Here is a 19,966-nt window from a genome sequence, read left to right as displayed (position 1 = left end):
GAAACTGTGCTGTAATCCCGAAGGCACAAGGTTCAAATCCACCAGCTGCTCCACGGGAAAACGATGGGCAATCTCCTCCAATTCGATTAACTGCCTAAGATAACCCGCTGGAAGGTCAGCTATGAGTCAGCTCTGACTCGACAGTATATAACAAGGTAACTATGTAATCTTTCCAAGTTGTTACTGTCAGCCATAGAAATAGTTCTTAAAAGAACATATGATCAAGATAGCCCTTTTGTATTAGTGAAGCTGAACTATTGTTCAAGACTTCAGGGGATATATTTAATGTTTAAAGATTATTTTAGAGAAACTTTCAGAGGTTTATCTACCTGGTACGCATGGTTCCAGAAAGTTGAGAGTCTAGGAAATTTGAAATTCTGTTCTGCATTTTCCCTCCTCTTTAGATCAGGATTTCTCTAAGGAATCTTTGATCAAAATGTTCATCTTTAAGAATACAAACTGCCACATCTTTTCTGCCAGAGCAGGTGGTGGATCTGAACCTTTCACTAAGCTAATCAGAGTTTACACTGAGTCACCAGGCTTCCTTAATGACCAACACAGGGTACAATAGTTTCTTACAGGTAGAGAATAAATTTCACTATCAGTAGGCTATTCTGTTTGATTTTCAAGTAATCTAATTAGTTATCCCAAAGAGGCTGAGTTATCAGGAGATTTAGAGCCTTTTAAATTCTGATTACTGAATACTGAGTAATAGTCATTAGAAATGCAATAGAACCAGCAATAAAGAATGCCTAGCAATACATTCTTAATGAGCTAGAAGTGGTTCTTCTAATTAAGGATTCTATTAATTGTCACTGGTTAACGACCACAAAGAGGTGATAAAGTACACATTGAGGGGTATTTGTTTGAGAAAACATGGTAGCATCTGAAAAAAAAAACTGTTAAAACAAACCAACAGGTATAAGGCTGATGTTGTTATGTGTCATCAAGTCGCCCGTGACTCAAGTGACCCTATGTCCAATAGCTCTGAAGCTTGCCCTATCCTGAGCCAGTCTCACTGACTCCAACACACCTAATCACATTGTCCCAGTTACCGTGTCAATCCATCTCATCGAGGGTCTCTCTTACGTTGTCCCCTCCACCCTTCCAAGCATTATGTCCTTTCTCCAAGGGCTGTTGTTATGCGCCATCAAGTCACCTGTGACTCATAGTAACCCTATGTTTACATAGAAATAGTTCTGAATCCTGCCCTATCCTGCCAGTCTTACTGATTCCAACACACCTACCCTCACTGAGGTTAAGTTTGTGTAAATCACAGAAACCCTCTGGTGTCAGGTAACAGACATCTGCCTAATAAATACCTCATCCAGTTGTCACATATTTTAAATAAACTCAAAAAAGTATCAATCACAACATAGGAAGAGTTAATAAAGAACTGCTTTATTAATCACAAAAAACCCACAAAAGCCAATAAATAAAGCTCCAAGATGCTTTAAATATCAAAGTCACAGCAAACAGGTGGCAACTCAACATCCAGGGTAGAAAGAATGCTGGAAGGAGACTTCAACAGATCTAGAAAAACAGGAATTTCTTATTAGATTTCTGTAAATCCTTGAGATTACATAATCATGTCAACACTGATTAGTTGGTTTGGGGTTTTTAGTTTTTTAGTTAGGTGTTACTTTAATGATAGATTCATAGCTTTCTATGAATGAACAGGTCCCCTATTCATTAACTCATCTATTTCTTGGAATATGGTTGTGGCCCCAGGATTAGCCTTCTCTAGGAAATAAGACTGAGAAAACACCTGAACTACTACCATTCTGAGGTCCTGTAACACCAATGTGTGCCAACATTCTCAGTAATGGGCTGTATAAATTGGTATGAGTTCTTCCATCAAAGCCAGGCAAAAGCAAACAAAAATTACTGATGATGGTTTCTTACTAGCAGTTTAAATAAAAACATCAAACTTTGTATAACAAGGTATTGGGAGTCTATGCACAAGCATCATGATCCTATGCTCTCCTTGGATAGAACTTTTGACTCTCACACCCATCAAGTTTGTAATCATTTAACATATAGCCTATAAGTTTCATATTCAAATTATCCCATTTTGTTGAACTGCATAAAATAGGATTTCAAAATGACTTAATTTGATGCTAGTATTTGGGAATAAAAAAGTAACTGCACTTGACAATCATTTCATTATTCTGAAATCTTAATTCCTATCGTTAAAATTGCAGAAATTACTCATATGCTACACTTCCACACAGCTCTGTCCCCACAGTAATACAAGTGCTACGAAACAGTTTGCGGCCCCACAAGAAGGAAAGATACTCATTCACTTACTCGACTCCCATGACAGAGGCGTCATCTTTACAGGTGATGGGGGACCCAAGTCTAAGAGCTTTTCAAGTTCCCGCTCCTCCTCGAGAACCATGAGAGGCACTCCTGTCAAGGGGAGGTGTGCAATCTGGTGCTCTTCAGGCAGGTCAAAACTCTCAAAATCTGTTCCAAGGAGAAAGCCTTTTGTTAAAAGCAGTGGTTCTCATTACCATGAGTCGAGTGGGCCCCCTGGGGGATGCGCAAGTCTGAGATCCTTCCCTAAATCAGAGATTAAAAACTATTTTCATAACAATATGAATCACTGCTTGCACTGTGTTAACACTTAAAATGATGGTAAAAAAGCTACGGTCGATAAAACTAGTGCATTAATACAAATCAAGGCAGTGGCAATAAACTATTTCCACAGTCATTGCATTCTTTACCACCAACACACTCTATTTTAAAAAAACTTAAATCACTTTACTATAATTAAAATAGTCTTTTTTTTTTACTATGGAGAACATGTCTTAATATTCTAAGTGATAAGATGAAAAATATACATAAAACACTTGTCATATTAAAATAAGACGCTCATCTCAAAGATGAAGGACTTACACAATTGAATCACAAGGTGAACGGCCATTTCCTAGGACAAAATTTTTTACTGAAAAGTGATCAGTTACTCAGATTTAGGTATCACTGTCATATTTTCTCAAAGGAAGGAAAGAAATCACTCCAAGGAAAATGAGACGCTGCCAAAAACAATCAAAATGTTCAACTACAGAAATTTTAAGAAACTTATTAATAGAGAGTGAAAACAGGCCACTCCTTGGAGGCAAGGATTCTGAAGCTCCATCTGACATACTTTGGGCATATTGCAAGGAGGGACCAGTCCTTGGAGGACAACATCATGCTTGGGAGAGTGTTGTGACAGCGCAGAGAGGAAGACCCTCAGTGAAATGGATTGACTCAGTGACTGGGGTAATGGGGGCAGGTGTGTCAGAGACAATAAGGTTGGCTCAGGATAGAGCACAGTTCAGAGCTATTGTACATAGGGTCACTATGAGCTGCAGGCGACTTGAGGGCACCTAACAACACCTATTACCATGAGTCGAGTGTCTAGTACTTAAGACTATTCTGACAAAAATCAGTGGTGATAATTATGTTTCTGTACAAAAGAACCCTTCAACATTTGGATGGCCTACATAGCTCAGTGAGTTGGTATTTCTAAGATATCAGTGAATTTATTGATAAATACAGCGATAACAGATCCATCCATTCAAAATAAAAGGTCGTTTTATTGTTAGAGTTAGATTGCATTGCTAGAGTTCAAATATTCATTGGCAGTATCAAAGGAAAACAGCCACTCTATCTGAAATAGCCAACGTAATGTTCCTCCTGTTTCCAACTATAAATCTACATGAAGCCATATTTTCTTCAGACACTTAAACCAAAATATGTTTGAAGAACCAAATGAGAAAATCCTGTATTTAGGCAAATTTTCTTTCTTTCTTTTTGGCAAATTTTCAAAAACTATGCCATTCTTCTAATCTTTTTTTTTCATTTAGAAAAGTAATTTTCCATTTCAAAAGTTATTTCTGTCAATGTAACTAAATTTATTAACAACTTTTTCTAAAATTTATGGTACAATATAGGTTGAACACACATGTCCTGCAGGGTCTTCAATTAGCTGAAGGAGCCCAAAAACATAAAAACATTTAAGAGTTACTGTTCAGTAATGGAGAGCCCTAAAGGCCTAGTCAGTAGGGAGTTGTAAGGTGGGTGGCTTCTTCACCAGCTTTTTGGAGGGAAAAAGAGGCAATCTCCTGTGTGATTTAGAATCTCTGAACACCCACTGGAGAAGTCAGCCACGGGTCAGTTCCAACGTGACAAAATAGAGTTTGTTTTTTTAATGTGTTCAGTAACATTCCTTTTTAAAATCCAAGTGTCTTACTTGCACACTTGAGCATAGTCAAAAAGCCGAGAAGCTAAGTGTCTTACTTCTAAAGAATTGTTTAAAACATGTACTTTTTCTTGATAGTAACAAAAGGATAACTTAAATGTTAAAAATGTCCATTTTCAAGAAAGCTACATGTTTTCTTATTCTTAGGAGTTCTTTAAAGCCTTCAGTACAGTAAGACAGTCCTCAGGTTATGAATGTCTGAATGTTACATAATACTAAAGGGTAAGTTATTATATAGCACTGCCCTTTAATGCTATGTGTATTTTCCCTCACTCTGAAATGACTGGCGTTTTTTTGTGGAACCGACCTATAGCCGACCCTCCAAGAGGTTTTCACAGGCAGTTAATCACAAAAGGAAGAGACTGCCCATCATTCTCCCACAGAGCAGCTGATAGGAATGGAACCGTGTGCCTTTGAGATGGCAGCACAGCTTCTTGCCATTAGGCCCCCAGAGCGCTAAAGACTGTGCGCTTTTAAATCACTGAAAGGAACTTACAGCCTCTTTTTGGGGGGGGGGGGGACTAAAGTAAGGCTAAGTAAGATTGGTATGCACCTGTGTTCCAACTCCCATACAAATTAAAAACTTAGGAAGAGATTTCATTCACCCAAGTACCTACACTTAGAAACTAGTCTACTCTTTTTCCAAAGTTGGTATAATATAATAAAAATAATTCAGGGCCTTTTCATTTAAACCAATGAACTGTCAAAGAAACCGTAAAATGGACAAGATGTCACAAGAAAAAGTCTGCAGCATAATAAGGCTACTGTATTTTCACACGAACAATATGGACTATGATTTTTCAAACAATGCAGCCTCATCATGCTTTCATTTTTTATATGTGCCACACGCATCATATGCATATACACACTATTTATGTGGTCATACTGTATGTGAAAAATACAGTAATTCCCTTTCCTCACAAAGAGCTTTTTTAAAAGTAGAGAAAGCAAAGAAAGTAACATAATCAAGAAAGGCGCAAATAAAAAGTTCGGGGGGGAAGTACAAAGCCAATAATCATATATGCTCTAACATATACCCCCACTAAAGCAATGAGTATCTTTGTTCTTCAGATAAAGAGTAGCATTTTAAGACATTTGCAATTCGTGATTATGGGTAAAACGAGCATCCTTATCTGCTGTGAGCAGGTTCTTTTATAGTGTTTTGGAAGGTAACCTGGTAGTATCCTTTGCTTTAAAACACAGCATATTGTGGTCCTTCCTGATCAACATACACAGATATACTTTGAAAGGAAATCACTAGCATAGCCAAGCATTTTATCATATGCTCTGATTCAGTAATTCTTAAGGCTTACTCTTCAGATACATGGCTCCAACTTACAAAAAATAAAATTTTGAGACTATCACATGGAAAATTTCTTTGAATACACAAATCAGTCAGCTCTCTGGTAGACCCTGCTCTGCTCTCCATGATCTCTTTTTTTCCTTTGCAAAGGTAATGATTTTTATTTACAATTGCATGTATCAAGATTACAATAGAAACACTGGTGAAACCATCTAAACAAAAGCAATGATTTCTTGGTAATGGCAGTAAAGGAAACATTGAGTCTCTGGCACAAATCGAGTGACCAGCCAGGAGCTGGAGATCTCAATGCAGCCGCTTGTACAGTGAGTGTCCTTATGCACCTTAGTGACTTTCTCTTTTTTTGCCGACTACTCGTTTGAAGGCATTCATATTTATTGCCTGGACCGGTGTACCAATAAACGTAAAATAGGAAATTCTTGTTTCTTCTTCACCTTGACTGGACTGAACAAATATAGTTTCACTGTTAACATTCTGAAACTTAACATAATGAAGTGGGACAATACCATCTTCTTAAATACCATCTTATGTTAGTTCCAGAGCTTGAGTTGCTTCGCTTTCCACATCCTCAAAATCCATAGATCGGGATAGGTTGATAAAAATTTTTACGTATTTTGGACCCTGACCATTATCTGGTCGTTGAAATTTCATGGAATAAAGCTTAACAGGTTGATTAAATGCCACAGTAATAAGTAGCTGCTCATCACAGTCAGATTCCAAGAAGGACAAGTCTTTCAGTAAACAGTTATCAAATCCAGGTTCATCACTTTCATTAAGACACTCGCAGCCAGCTTTATTAATAAAAGGCATTAAATCCATGTTGCCTTTGGAATATCTGTGTCCTCATTGCTTCCAGGGTCATTTTCTAAGTGCTGCTTGATTTTTTTCTTCTAATCCCACAGCATCCGCTCCTTGATACTGATCAATTCCCACTCTGTTCCGAAAAGAGAGAAATGTAGGTGTTGCTGATATATTGTTGGCGCTGGCACTGATGTACATCAACTTCCAAGAAAACTGCCTGTGGGTATTTATGACTCATAGAACTAAATGCTGGAGCAATTCTTAAACATGGTCCACACCCTCTCACGGTGAACTTGACCACGGCGAGTCTGAAGCCCACACCGCTCAGCTCCGGCTGGAAATCCGGGTCACTCCCGACCGGCTTCACTCCCACCATCCTCACAGGTAGCCGAGCAGCGAGGCTGCGACGCCACCGACCTCGGAATTGAAGGGGAAGAGGTCTTGGGGGAGAAGGGAGGAGGCCAGGAGACGCCGAGGCCTGGACAGGGGGCACGAAGGCTGCCTCTGGTCCGTGGGCTCTCAGTGCCCTCTCCATGACTTTTTCAATGTCCTTCACCATGGGGAACTTTCAATGTTCCAGAACAATTGCATTTCTTTTATCCACCGCAGGACCTCTGTACCCACTTACCTACAATGATGTCGCCTTGTTCCTTTTCACTCAGCTACCTCAACTCCTTTAAGCCCCAACCTCACGACTTTACATGATCTTCCTAGGCTAGGCTCAGTATTGCCTCACAAGCCCTGTCCTTCCTCCTCAAATGCAAGAGTGAGAGAATGTATTCAGTGTTCACCTTTCTTAACAAATTGTGGGCTTCTTCAAGCCACAAGCTAAGTTGGAAACTACTGTCCCCATAGCCGAACAGTGTACAGCACACAGTAAGCAGCCTCTTCTCAAACATTTGACCAAATTAAAGCTTGAAAAGCTGATTTTTTAACAGGAAATACTTCAGGTACACATTAAGAGGTTTAAGAAATAAAAACACATTTTTGCTAGGTACTTAGGTTTTTCTTACCAAACAGTTATCACTTAACTTTCTCCAAAGAACTCTAGGCACTGCTCAAACTGGCATAAAGCTCATCTTCTAAAAGGCTAGAAAAATTCAACATTTATGCTTGATCAGTATAGTAGTCTCTCCTTTAGGTGATAAAATTACCTGGAAAGGAGTAAGATTCTTCATTTTGACTCTTAAGCCCTTCTCTACGCTTAAGACGATATCTTCCAAATAATTCCATCAAGAATTATATATTTATATATTATATATTATATCTGTTCAAAGTAAACCAGGCTCAGATAGTCTACTGTTACTCTTCTAGGTCATATATCCATATATTATAGCTGAGTTGAATTCTAAGATAAAGTGAAGGTCAAAATCATTTTTGCAATACCAAGAGATAGATATTACCTAGAGGATTGAAGGGAAAGAATTTTTCTATTTCTGGATATGTGTCATCCAAGGTAGGAACAGTGCTTTTTGCTTTACCAGTCTTCTCAGTCATCTGAAACTCAAAAAAATACAGATTAGTGAGAGCGGAAGTCTTGTCAACTGATTAACACCTTAAACGGCCTTTTCAAAGCATTTCTCTACCACAGTTTAAAATTTGTCAGTTTTATGCTAGATTCTTAGAAGTCATAATCCTTAGTGCTCATGATAATGCAAACATAATTCAGCCAACAGGATGGTTCAAATGTTAATTTTAAAATTAAGTATTAGCAACTGTCAATGTAACTTATCAAGAATTCAGACTTAATTCAGAAATAACCAACTCAATTATTCGACCTAACAGAGGAGAAAATAGGCATGAGTCAGCCAAACAGTTAATCCAGAAGCCATTTGGCTTTTAGAACTGTGATTTTTCTATCACTGTTATCTCAATTATTTTCTGGGGTTAATATTAAAAATGCATTTATGTTCCTCAATACATGCACCAAGTATGAATCAGGGGCAAAAAGACAGACTTTAAGAGACCACTATGACTCGACAGCACTTAACAACAACAACAGGGATAATTCCCTAGATGGAATTAGCAGGCAGGCAGATGACATTAGGCCAAAACAGAAGGCTAAGTATTTTTAATTTACTTTGTCTCTTTACTTTGTTGTTGTTGTTGTTGTCTCTTTACTTTGTTGTTGTTGTTGTTGTTGTTAGGTGTTGTCAAGTAAAGTACAATCCACAGCAGCTGTATGAACAAAAGATATAAATTCTGTCCTATCTTGTGTCATCCTCACACTTCCTAACACCTAAGAACCCAATGAGGCAGTCACCATGTCAATCCACCTGGTCCAAGGAGTTCCTCTCCTTTACCAACCCTCGACCTTTCCGACATCATGTCCCTCTCCAAGGAACAGCCCCTCCTGGCAATATGCCCAAAGTATGTGAGGCAAAGCCTCATCATCCTTGCGTATAAAGAGCACTCCAGCTGCACCTTCTCCAAAATATATTTGTTCTTTTGGCTGTCCATGGAATGTTCAGTGCTCTTCTCCAACACTACAGCTCGATTCTTCTTCTGTCATCCTTATTCATCATTGTCCAGCTTTCAGATGCACAGCAAATGATCAGAAAAGCCATAACCTGAATGGGATACACCTTAGTTCTCAAACTGATATCATTACTCCTCAATAATATGGACAGTCCCTTACTGCAGACTTTCCCAACAAATGCAATACACCTCCTGATTTCCTGAGTGCTGGTATCAAGGGTGTTCATTATGGATCCAAGTAAGATGAAGTTAACAGTTTCAATCAAAAATCAGTAATGGTTTCAATGATAATTGGTGACTAGAAAGCAAAAGTTGGAAACAGTGAAGAGGAATAGTGGTTGGAAAATATGTGCTTGGTGATAAAAATGAGGCTGGAAATAGGATAATCCAATTTTTTATTTTCAGTGATTTATTCATTACAGATGCCTTTTTTAAAAGACACAAGTGATGACTTTACACATGGACTTCATCTGATGGGCTGCATAGGAATCAGATTTGCTAAATTTGTGGAAGAAATCATTAGAGAAGCTTAATGTAGGTGGTCAAAACCAGGCCAGGGGCAGACTGTGAATCAGACCATCAATTACTCATGTTCAAGTTCATTATTGCCAATGTCACATGGATCTTGGCAGAAAGCAGAGTACCAGAGGAATGTCTGTGTTTCATTGACTATGCAAAGGCATTCGACTGTGTGGATCACAATATATTGTGGCTAACCTTGAAGAAAATGGGAATCCCAAAACACTTAATCATGTTTATGAGAAATCTATACTTGGACCAGGAAGGAGACCCTCAGAACAGAGAAAGGAAACACTTCATGGTTCAAAATCAGGAAAGGAGTATGCCAGGGATACATCCTGTCCCCACACCTTTTCTATCTATATGCAGAACAGATCATTTGGGAAGCTGGGCTCTGTGAGGAGAAATGTGGCATCAAGACTGAAGGAAGATTCATCAACAACCTGTGTTATGTGTTATGCAGACAGCACAACCTTGCTTGTTAAAACTGAGGAAGACCTTAAGCACTTGCTGCAGAAGATCAAGGATTGCAGTCTTCAATATGGACTGAAGCTTAAAATCAAGAAGACAAAGATTCTCACTAATGGGCCAATTGGAAGCACCATGATAGATTGAGAAGAGACTGAGGTTGTTAACAATTACAGCTTGCTCAGCTCCACAAACAACTCTTGGCCCCAGCAGTCAGGAAATGCATTAGGAATATATGTTGTCAGGGACCTTTCCAGAATACTGAAAAGTAACAATGTCAGTTTAGAGGCTAAGGTGTGCTTAATCCAGGTCATGGTCTTCACAATTACTTGCTATGCATCAGAGCTGCACAATGATTAAGGATGACAGAAGAATAGATGTCTTCGAACTGTGGTGCTTGGAGGAGTCTTAAACCATGGACTGCCAAGAAAACAAATAGATCTGTCTTGGAGAGGGTGAAACTAAGTTTCTCCTTGGAGGCTAGGATTTTGAAGCTCCATCTCACTTACTTTGGGCACGTGACCAGGAGAGATCCGTCCTTGGAGGAGGACATCATGCTAAGAAGGGTAGAGTGACAGCGCAGGAGAAGAAGACCCTGGATGAGAAGGATTGATACAGTGACTGGGGCAATGGCAGTTGGTATGTCGGAATTAGTGAAACTGGCTCAGGTCAGGGCAGGCTTCAGAGCCAGGGTCACTATGGGTCACAGGCGACATAACAACAAAGTTTAAATTGAAACCAAAGAAAATTAAAATAAATCCACAAGAACCAAGACAAGACCTTGAAATTATGCCATCTGAATTTCAAGATCACCTTAAAAATAGGTTCGAGGCATTGAACACCAATGATTAAAGACTGGAAGAGTTGTGGAATGTTATCAAGGATATCATGCATGAAGAAAGCAAAAGGTCATTATGAAGACAGCAGAGAAAGAAAACCAAAAGGAACGTCAGAAGAGACTAAAATACTGCACTAGAGCGTCAAGAAGCCAAAAACAAAGAAAAACATACTGAAGTTTTTAAAGCCTCTGAAAACCTGCTGAAGAGTCAGCTATGAGTTTGTTCCAACTCCACAGCAATGAATTGGAGTTTTTGTAATAATTATGCAGCTTTGTCCTAAGCCACACTATATATAAATCATAAATCAGATGTGATGTAAAGTAACAGTTGTATTTTGAGACATTAAACAATTATTAAAACAAAGTGTTAATCCACAAATTAGCTAAAGTCATCTCACTGGCCGGTGGCTTATGTGAGTTTACAATCACACATACTCAGGTCAGCATCCTAACAGACTGTCACCTAACAAGCTAGTGCTTGCATGAAGACAAAGGTATATATATGCTAACACCTGAGCAGTACTGGTCACATTAGCAATGCAACTAGTGCTTGCTGTAAAAGGAGGGTATGTAGCAACACCTGATCATTATTAGTCACATTAGCGATGTAACCTCTGACAAGGCACACACACTCCTTAGTATTTTACTCATTTGTAAATAGACACTGCCAACAAGTTTAAGACACTAGTTAATAGTTATGGTGCTTACTGTTATTAGGCATCATCAGGTAGACCCATAACTCACAGATGCAGCAAAAATATACACTTGTTTCTACAATTTCCAATCTCAGGGTCCATAGGATCCTATGATTTATTTTTCTATATTAACTTGCATTTTCTATTCTTTATTTTCTTCTACTAAATAGGGTTAGAAAGTTCACTCAACAAGGTTAAACGTGAAGCAAAAGTATTGGCAAGAAGCTGCACTGCAATCCTGAAGGCCACCAGCTTCTCCAGGACTAGCCATCTCCGAGCAGGTCGGGTCCCGACTGTGCGGTACACAACACCAAGGATCAAAAGACCTAAGAGGTTTAAACAGTGTTAACACTCACCTTCTTGGCAGGGAAGGCGGGCTGCTTTTGTTTGAAGGGTCCATTAGTCTTAACTGACTTTTCAGTAGCTCTGTTAACAGTTCCCAAAGCCTTTCTGGAAGTTTTAGGTAGGGCAGGTGGTGCATCAAATATTTTACCAGCATAAGGTGTTGAAAGCTGAGATTTCCCATCTAAGGTTTTGATGGCTGGAGAAAAATTAAATGATTCAATCAACTGGGCAACTTTGAAGGCTGATGAATAAACTTCTTATTCTCACCCCAAAAGCAGGTCCGCATTTTTGCTCAATACCACTACAGTCGCGTACATTCTTAAAGACTCTCGTTAAGACACTGAATGGGGGGGCGGGGGCACATAAAAGAAAACCCTTAACAAGCAATTTGCATTAAGAGGGTGGAAAGCCGCTGGACTGCAGAGACTGGGAGAGTTCACGATATACTCCCAACCACACCCACAATTGTTAAAAGCTGCGGTTTCAATCGCTGCCTGCACTTACAAGATCCAGATCCCAGCTTCAGCCCATCCTTCGCAGTCATACGAGTGCCAACTTCTCCATTTTCCTTATCGACATATATCAAAGTAGCCATTCTGAATTACGCTAAGGGAGATAAACGCAAATTAGACTGGGGAGGTTACCGAATACGAAGAGAAGGTTAAGATTTCACAGCAGCCAAAAATGCCCTATCCTGTGAACAGAAGTCGATACTGGAGCAAGCAAGTACTTAACACAGCTCTCAACTCTTCAAGCCTGAGTTAAGAGAATGGAACTTTCTGGGGACGGTTTGGGAACACAAAGCCTGACTTTCAGAGAACGGTCCGAGATCCTGGCATCTTATTAGAAGAGAACCACTATGGGTCTTTGATACTGTCCAAAGCAGCGGCTGAAGCCGGCTCGGCGACATTCACGTCTCAGGAAAGCCCCATTCCCCCTCCGCCTCCTTCCCCAGGGGCTGCTGCTGTTGTTGTTAGGTGCCGTCTAGTCGAGTACGACTCACCGTGACCCTACGTATTAAAGCTCGGAACCCCGTTCAGAGGCCCAGTGGCTCAGCTCCCTCAGCTTCACCGAGTTACCTCCACTGCCTCACCAGATCGTCCAAAGCCAAACGCACTCAAGAGTCTACGGCCAGAGCACCCGCCAAGCTGGGTGTTTAAACAACAACCTTGCGCCCGCATTGGTTCATCAGTCCAATGCTAGAAGGAGGCTGCACGATAAGAGCCAATGGAGGTGCCCAAATTTTCTGAGTCCCGCCCCTGAAAGCTCTTACCGGAAGTTAGGAGTTCGTTTGGGAGGAGGGGCAAAACGAAGAAGTTACCATGGAGGGGATGATGCTGGAAGTGATGTTTGTATTCTTGTCCCTTTAATTATAATGCTGACCTGGATGGACTGGAATCATGAGGCAAAAAGGCAACTTTCTTGTGTTAGTGTCTTTTTACTTAAATAACTCTGTAGACTTTATTAAGAAGAAATTGAAGTAATAAAAATACCAGATATTGAAGGAAATTGGCGTGGCTGAAGTAGGCAGATTATGGCAAAGCTTTATTTTTCTTTAAAAAAAATTACCACTATTAACATAGTTATTAATGTACTTCTCTAGCTTTTCAAATATCTGAAAGCATATCGTGTGTGTACACACACATATGTTTACACATATATACATGTTGTTGTTATATACCATCCAGTCAAAACCTACTCATAACTGACTTTTCAGCAGATTTTCAAAGGCAGTATTTCTCAGGAAAAGGATGGTCAATCTCCTCCCGTGTGATTAACCGCCTCTGAAAACCTGCTGGAGGGTCAGCTATGGGTGGGTTCCTAATTGACGGACACAACAACAATATATACACACATACCCCCACCCCCTTTCCATCCCTTATTGTGGTAATGGTGGAAAGTGCTGTGGAGGGGTTTTCAGAGGCTATAAATCACAAGGGAAGAAATTGCCTATCCTTCGCTAGCAAAATAGCTGGTGAATTCAAACCTCTTGCCTTTGGGTTATCAGCACAATTCCTTCCCACTAGGCCACCAAATTATACCCTGAGCAAATAATCCAAGAAGCTGTACTGCATGAAAAACAATGTATGCTAGCTTTTAAGTAAACCAGTATATAATAAAAATTTTATTCAAAAAATAAAACTGGACTGCATGATGAGCACAGCATCAATACTTGAAGAAGATTCATTAACAAGTGGTGATGTGAAAATAACCTTGCTACAAACAAAAATTTGAAGTACTTGCTGATGAAGCTCTGGGAATTACATTTAACAGACATTAACACAACTGGATAAAAAAGAAACAGCATGGTAAATAGAGAAAAGATTGAAGTTGTCAAAGATTTTCTTTTACTTGAATCCATAATCCTCACCTATGGAGAAAGAGCCTCCAAGAAATCAAACATGCTGCACTGGAGACATCTACAAAAGACCTCGTTAAAGTGTTCAGAAGCAAAGATGTCACTTTGAGGACTAAGAGGCACCTGACTCCCACATGCATGGGAAAATAGAACAATAAATGAGGAAGACTAAAGAACTGATAACTTTGAATTACCATTTTGGCAAAGATACAGAATATTATTATACTATGACAGAAAAACAAATCTGTTTTAAAAGAGGTACAGCCAGAATTCTCCTTAGAAATGAGATGCAACTTGAATTCACATGTTTTGGATGGTATCAGGAGAAGGAAACCATTATGATTTCTAAATCCCTAAGCTCTGTTGGGAGCAGACTGGCTTACATGTCTTCAGTGGTTCAAGTCACCAATCTGTTAATAGCCACTGTGTAACCCACTGTTTCCCAAAGGCTCTTTGCTAAGAGAAAATATAGCCTAATTAGTTTTCTAATTACAAAATTAGCACAGGTGTGGTAAGAATCAACCTCATGGAATTAGTATCAACTGGGGGATAATACTGCAAAAAGTGATGTAGGAGATATTTTCATTTGTCACATGTCCCTTGTTTTATTTGTGTGGATGTCCTTCCAAACTTGTCACTTTGTCAATGCCATCCTTTAAAAAGAAATATTTTGGGGGCTGGGGGTGGCAAGAAGGAAAATGCGAATGAATGAATGGATGAAAATTGAACTTTTCTGTAAACTTTCATTAAAATCACAATTAAAAAAATAATTAAAGAAATGTTTCCTCCAAACTTCCATTAATCTCCAATTAAATAAATGCATTGACAATGCAGAATTTTTTTAGAAATAGAGTTTGGAGGAAACTGAGAAGCAGCAATTACAAACTTTGCCTTGAATCAGAATCACCTGTAGACCTATTTCCAGAGACTCTTGATTTAGTAACTGAGTTTGGGAAATGGGTCAGGTTACATGCATATTTGACAAGTTAAATAAAATGTACCCCACAGGTTACATGCATATTTGACAAGGTAAATAAAATGCACCCTAAAGTCAAATTATAGAATCTTACAACATTGGGATTACATAAAATTATCGATGAGTTATACTACTAAAGCATAGTGCAATCCAGTTAATTCTCTTAGTGACCTTCCCTAGGGTTATGAGGCTGAATATCTTTATAGGAGATAAAGTTATTCTCTTTATTTCATCTTTCTCCTTCTATGCAGCTCTTGGACTAAAACCACCTATTTTAGGGGTTGTTATTGCTGTTATGTACCATCGAGTCGTAGACAACTCATAGCGACCCTATGAAAGAAAGACCTGAAAACTTGCATAACTTTCGTCCTTTCTCCAGGTTCATAGAGTTTCCAGAGGCAAGCCATTTCGGAAGTGGATGCCACTCCTGCTTCCAAGCTTGTTTTATCAGGGAGCTCCACGAAACACTATCTACCATGGGTAAACATTCTCCCCTTTGACACATCAGTGTCACGGTGTTTGGCTTCATAGTGACCACGAGTTACCTCTGTACGGCAAGTGGACAGAGCAGGACTATATGACCTAGAAGAATGTTTGATCAAAAACAATGACAAACAGGCCCAATAGCCTGTGGCTCAAGGGCCCTACCAAATTTAAGAACCAGAGCATGGTTCAAACTCCATGAGCTCCTTCATTCCAAATTCCTCCATAATCATGCATTCTCATTGGCTCTCTCCACCCAATAATGCACATCTGGAAGCATTCCGCTGCTTCTTCAATCTCCTTCTGTTCTGATGCTACATGTTTCTACTTACATATATTTATTAGAGAAGAGAGGGACAACAAAGGAGCAGCTATGTGAATATACAACAAGTGGAAGGTGCCTGCCCCATTCCTAAAAGGATAAATTGTCCGTGTTGGCACTTGAGTAGCTGGGAGTCTCCTGCAAGGCAATTCTCCCTCTACTTCAATTCTGAACTTCCCAAGAATCCAGTTTGGATTCCCAGGCTGGAGGTCTGTGTCTTCTGGTCTCTGGTTTAATGGCATACAGCAGCTTGCAGGGATTTGAATCACTCTAAAGAGGCTTTAACCCCAGAATCAAACCAATGTCTGCAAGTAGGAGAGCTGAGATATAGCAGGAAGAGAGGGAAGAACAAGGAAATTCCACAGTCAAGGTATGAAAATCCAGGGCCCAGGAGACTCACTTGTCCAGTTATCAGAGGTGATTAGTATCTTCTGCTACTTTCTTTGAGTGCAGGAAAAGGGGGAGGGGGGAGGCCAGTGTGCAATTGGGTGAATAAAGACCAAAGTAAAATGGTAACAGAGGCAACTTACTTGCTCTCTGTCTCAAGTTTGTCTTCTCCCCTTAAATCTCTTATGTTGATGTTAGGTGTTGTTGAGTCACATATGACTCATAGCAACCCTATGAACAAAAGTTCTGAACCCTATCCTGGACCATCCTCATACTTCCTGACACTCAAGAGTTCATTGCATCAGTCACTGTGTCAGTCTACCTGGTTAAGGATCTTCCTCTTCTTTGCCGACCTTCCCAGCCATCATGTCTTTCTCCAAGGAATAGCCTCTCCTAGCCACATGCCCAAAGTATGTGAGGTGAAACTTGATCATTCTTGCCTCCAAAGATCATTCCGGCTGCACTCTCTCAAAGACATATCTGTTTGTTCTCTTGGCTGTCCATGGGATGTTCAGTGCTCTTCTCCAACACCACAGCTCAATGGCATCAATCATTTTTCTATCATCCTTATTTATTGTCCAACTCTCAGATGCACATCAAGTAATCAGAAAGAATATGGCTTGAATCAGATACATCTTAGTCCTCAAACTGGCATCATTATCCCTCAATAATTTGGAGAGAGAGATCTCTAACTGTAGATTTCCCAGGAAAAAGGGGGGGAAACTCGCTCTGCATTTCTTACACTGATAGAACTGAAAAACAAATCAAGGCTTGTGTTGCAATATTGAAAAATGCTATAAGCAATATATTGAATGGCCCAGAAAGCATCAATAGAAGATGGAGGAAATACACAGAATCACTGTACCAGGAAGAGATGATTGACACTGAAAAATCTCAGGAAGTACCATATAAGCAGGAACCAATGGAAATAAAGGAGGATGTAGAAGCTGCATTGAAGGCATTAGCAAAAAATAAGGCCCCAGGAATCGATGTGATACCAATTGACTCATTTCAATTAACAAATGTAGCCTTAGATGCAGTTCACCACTCTATGTCAGGAAATTTGTCTGGCTAACAGATTAGAAGAGGTCCATATTTGTTCCCACTCCCAAGAAAGGTAATCCAACTGAATGTGGAAATTATCGAACAATATCATTAATATTACATGCAAGCAAAATACTGCTGAAGATTGTTCAAAAATGGCTAGATCAGTACATAGACAGGAAAATGCCACACGTTCAAGCAGGATTAGAAGAGGCTGTCACATCAGGGATATATCATTGATAATATCAGATGGATCTTGGCTGAAAATAAAGAATACCAGAAGAATGTGTATTTATACTTTATTGATTATGCAAAGGCAATTTACTGTGTGGACATAACAAGATGTGGCTGACACTGAAAATGGGAATCCCAGAGCACTTAATTGTGTTCATTCAGAACCTATACCTGGACCAGGAGGCTGTTGTGTGAACAGAGCAGGAGAGCACTGCATGTTTTAAAATTAATAAGAGAGTGCATCAGGGTTGTATTGGCTTCCATACCTATTCAATCTGTATGCTGAACAAATTATATGAGAAGCTGAACTCCATGAAGAGGAGTGTGGCATCAGGATTGGGGGGAGACTAATCAATAACCTGAGTTATGTAGATGACACAACCTTGTTTGCTCAAAGTGAGGAGGACTTGAAGGATTTGTTGCAGAAGAACAAAGAATGCAGCCTTCAGTACGGATTGCATCTCGATATCAAGAAAACAAAGATCCTTACCACTGGACCAGCGTCATGATGGATAGAGAGGAGATTGAAACTGTCAACAGCTTCATCTTACTTGGATCCACAATCAACACCCTTGGTACCAGCAGTCAGGAAATAACACATTGCACTGCAGAAAAATCTCTCACAGCCCTAATTAAATACAAACAAAAGTCTTCTAGAGATGGGCTAAGTTCTCCATTTTAGCCCCCTCCTTAGTGATTCTGGGGGTTCTGCGGGTGGCGTCTTTTCAGGAGTGCTGGCTTCCTCTGAATTTCATCCGAGCTCAGGTGTCCTAGTGGGATGGGGCTCGGTGGCAAAAGGCAGCTAGTAATCTCTTTAGTACTGAGAGGTACTTTCCTCCAGGAGCCCATAACTGTTTGATCCAGCATACAGGGAGGCAAGGGGCACACCGCACTTCACAGCAGTTCTTTAAAATATTGCCTCTTTGAAGGGATTCTGGACACGATTCTTTCCTGTTCTTGATCCTTCGATGCCTTTACTGATGGTCTGGAATCCAGTCAATCCCACGACAGAGTAGACTGCTAAGAAGCAAATGAGTGCTCACAGAACAGTTCCTGGAGTTTCTTTCAACATCTCCAGGAAGCCGATTTTTCAAAGATTAAACTCAATTACCACAGATGCTGCGGTGGAAGGCCCTAGGAGGCCAGAAGATCTTGTATGTGTAACAGCATTTCTGTTTCACAATCCAGTTGTTGCTCTGGAAATTCTTGATAGGAGGTGGTGGGTGCTGGCCCTGGGGTATTGCACTATTGGTATCTTCCAGCTCCATCTTTTTGAAAGCTGCTTCATCTGGTAAGACTTGAGGAAGCATACCAGGGTCACTGAAGCTGGTCCTTAGCAATGTGGCCAGGGAGAAAAGGAAGAACATGACTGCAAACACTGGGATGGCCAGAGACAGCAGAACAGCCAGGTTCAAAGGTTTGTACTGGAAGCTGAAGAAGAGTGTGCATGTCCCCAGGATGAGGAAGAAGGTCAGATAGAAATATGACCTTCTGGCAGGCTATGATGATGTGGCCATCACAGCAGGTGTTCCTGCCTCGGAGTTTTTTTCTATCTCTGTGTCACCTTTTTTTCTCACCACCATTTTGGTCATGTTTGCAATGGCTGATCCAAAACGAGCTTGGTGAGTACAAGACAGAGAAGCAAGCGCTGAGTGCAGCTTGGCAATTTTATTGCCTGCAACTGCTGTCGCTGGGTCAAACATCATCAAAAGTCCAATTTCTCAATCTGGAAAACAATCTCCTCCGATGAACCAGCCCAGCAGGAGGCAAGAGACCAGGAAGGGGAGCAAGGCCTGAAGGACGGAGCCCTGTGGGCAGGGACATAGTAGAGGAAGTGGCCCAGCTCAGGGATGGCAGTGATTTCTCTGATTTGTTCTTTTGGCAGTTAATGGTACATTCAAGATTCTTCACCAACACTACAACCAAACATCAATTCTTCGTTGGTCTTCCTTATTCTATAACCAAACATCAATTCTTCGTTGGTCTTCCTTATTCTACTACCAAACATCAACTCTTCATTGGTATTCCTTATTCTACAACCAAACATCAATTCTTCATTGGTCTGCCTTATTCATCGTGTAACTTTTCAAGACTATGAGTCAACTGCAAATATCATGGTGTGAGTCAGTCTGTAAACTAGCACACTTCTTTTTTAGCATTTTTTAAAAAGTCATAAGCAATAAATCTGACCAATACATCTTTTGATTTCTTGCTGCTCCCATGATGTTGATTATGAATCAAAATAAAATTAAATCATTGGCAACGTCAATCTTTTTCTCCATATTGCCTATCAGTTCAGTTGCAAAGATGTTTGTTTTCATGATGTTGAAACTTCTGAAGGGTTGTTGTTTATATGTGCCATCGAGTCGCTTGCGACTCATAGTGATCCTATGTACAAGAGCTCTAAATGCTGTTCTATCCTGTGCCAACCTAGCCATCTCAAACGC

The 19,966-nt window shown here is 40.0% G+C and overlaps 1 protein-coding gene and 2 pseudogenes across 1 annotated transcript; all 3 read right to left on the bottom strand.

Annotated features, from left to right (window-relative positions):
* Positions 1–1,452: 1,452 nt before the first annotated feature.
* On the bottom strand, positions 1,453–12,312 carry PTTG1 (pituitary tumor-transforming 1). The gene is made up of 5 exons (XM_006897040.1): positions 12,219–12,312; positions 11,726–11,910; positions 7,775–7,868; positions 2,311–2,469; positions 1,453–1,533 (listed from the first exon to the last, which is right to left on the bottom strand). The coding sequence occupies exons 1-5, from the start codon at positions 12,307–12,309 to the stop codon at positions 1,454–1,456; spliced, it is 609 nt and encodes a 202-aa protein (XP_006897102.1). The 5' UTR covers positions 12,310–12,312; the 3' UTR covers position 1,453.
* On the bottom strand, positions 5,895–6,747 carry LOC102848337 (annotated as a pseudogene).
* Positions 12,313–18,622: 6,310 nt separating the features above from the next.
* LOC102856930 lies at positions 18,623–19,126 on the bottom strand (annotated as a pseudogene).
* Positions 19,127–19,966: the final 840 nt, after the last annotated feature.

The sequence above is a fragment of the Elephantulus edwardii genome, unplaced genomic scaffold, assembly GCF_000299155.1.
Source record: "Elephantulus edwardii isolate Elephantulus edwardi_28Jun2011 unplaced genomic scaffold, EleEdw1.0 scaffold00197, whole genome shotgun sequence".
Lineage (NCBI taxonomy): Eukaryota > Metazoa > Chordata > Mammalia > Macroscelidea > Macroscelididae > Elephantulus > Elephantulus edwardii.
The sequence above is the reverse complement of the archived record's forward strand: the minus strand, read 5'-3'. Positions and strand labels throughout refer to the sequence as shown.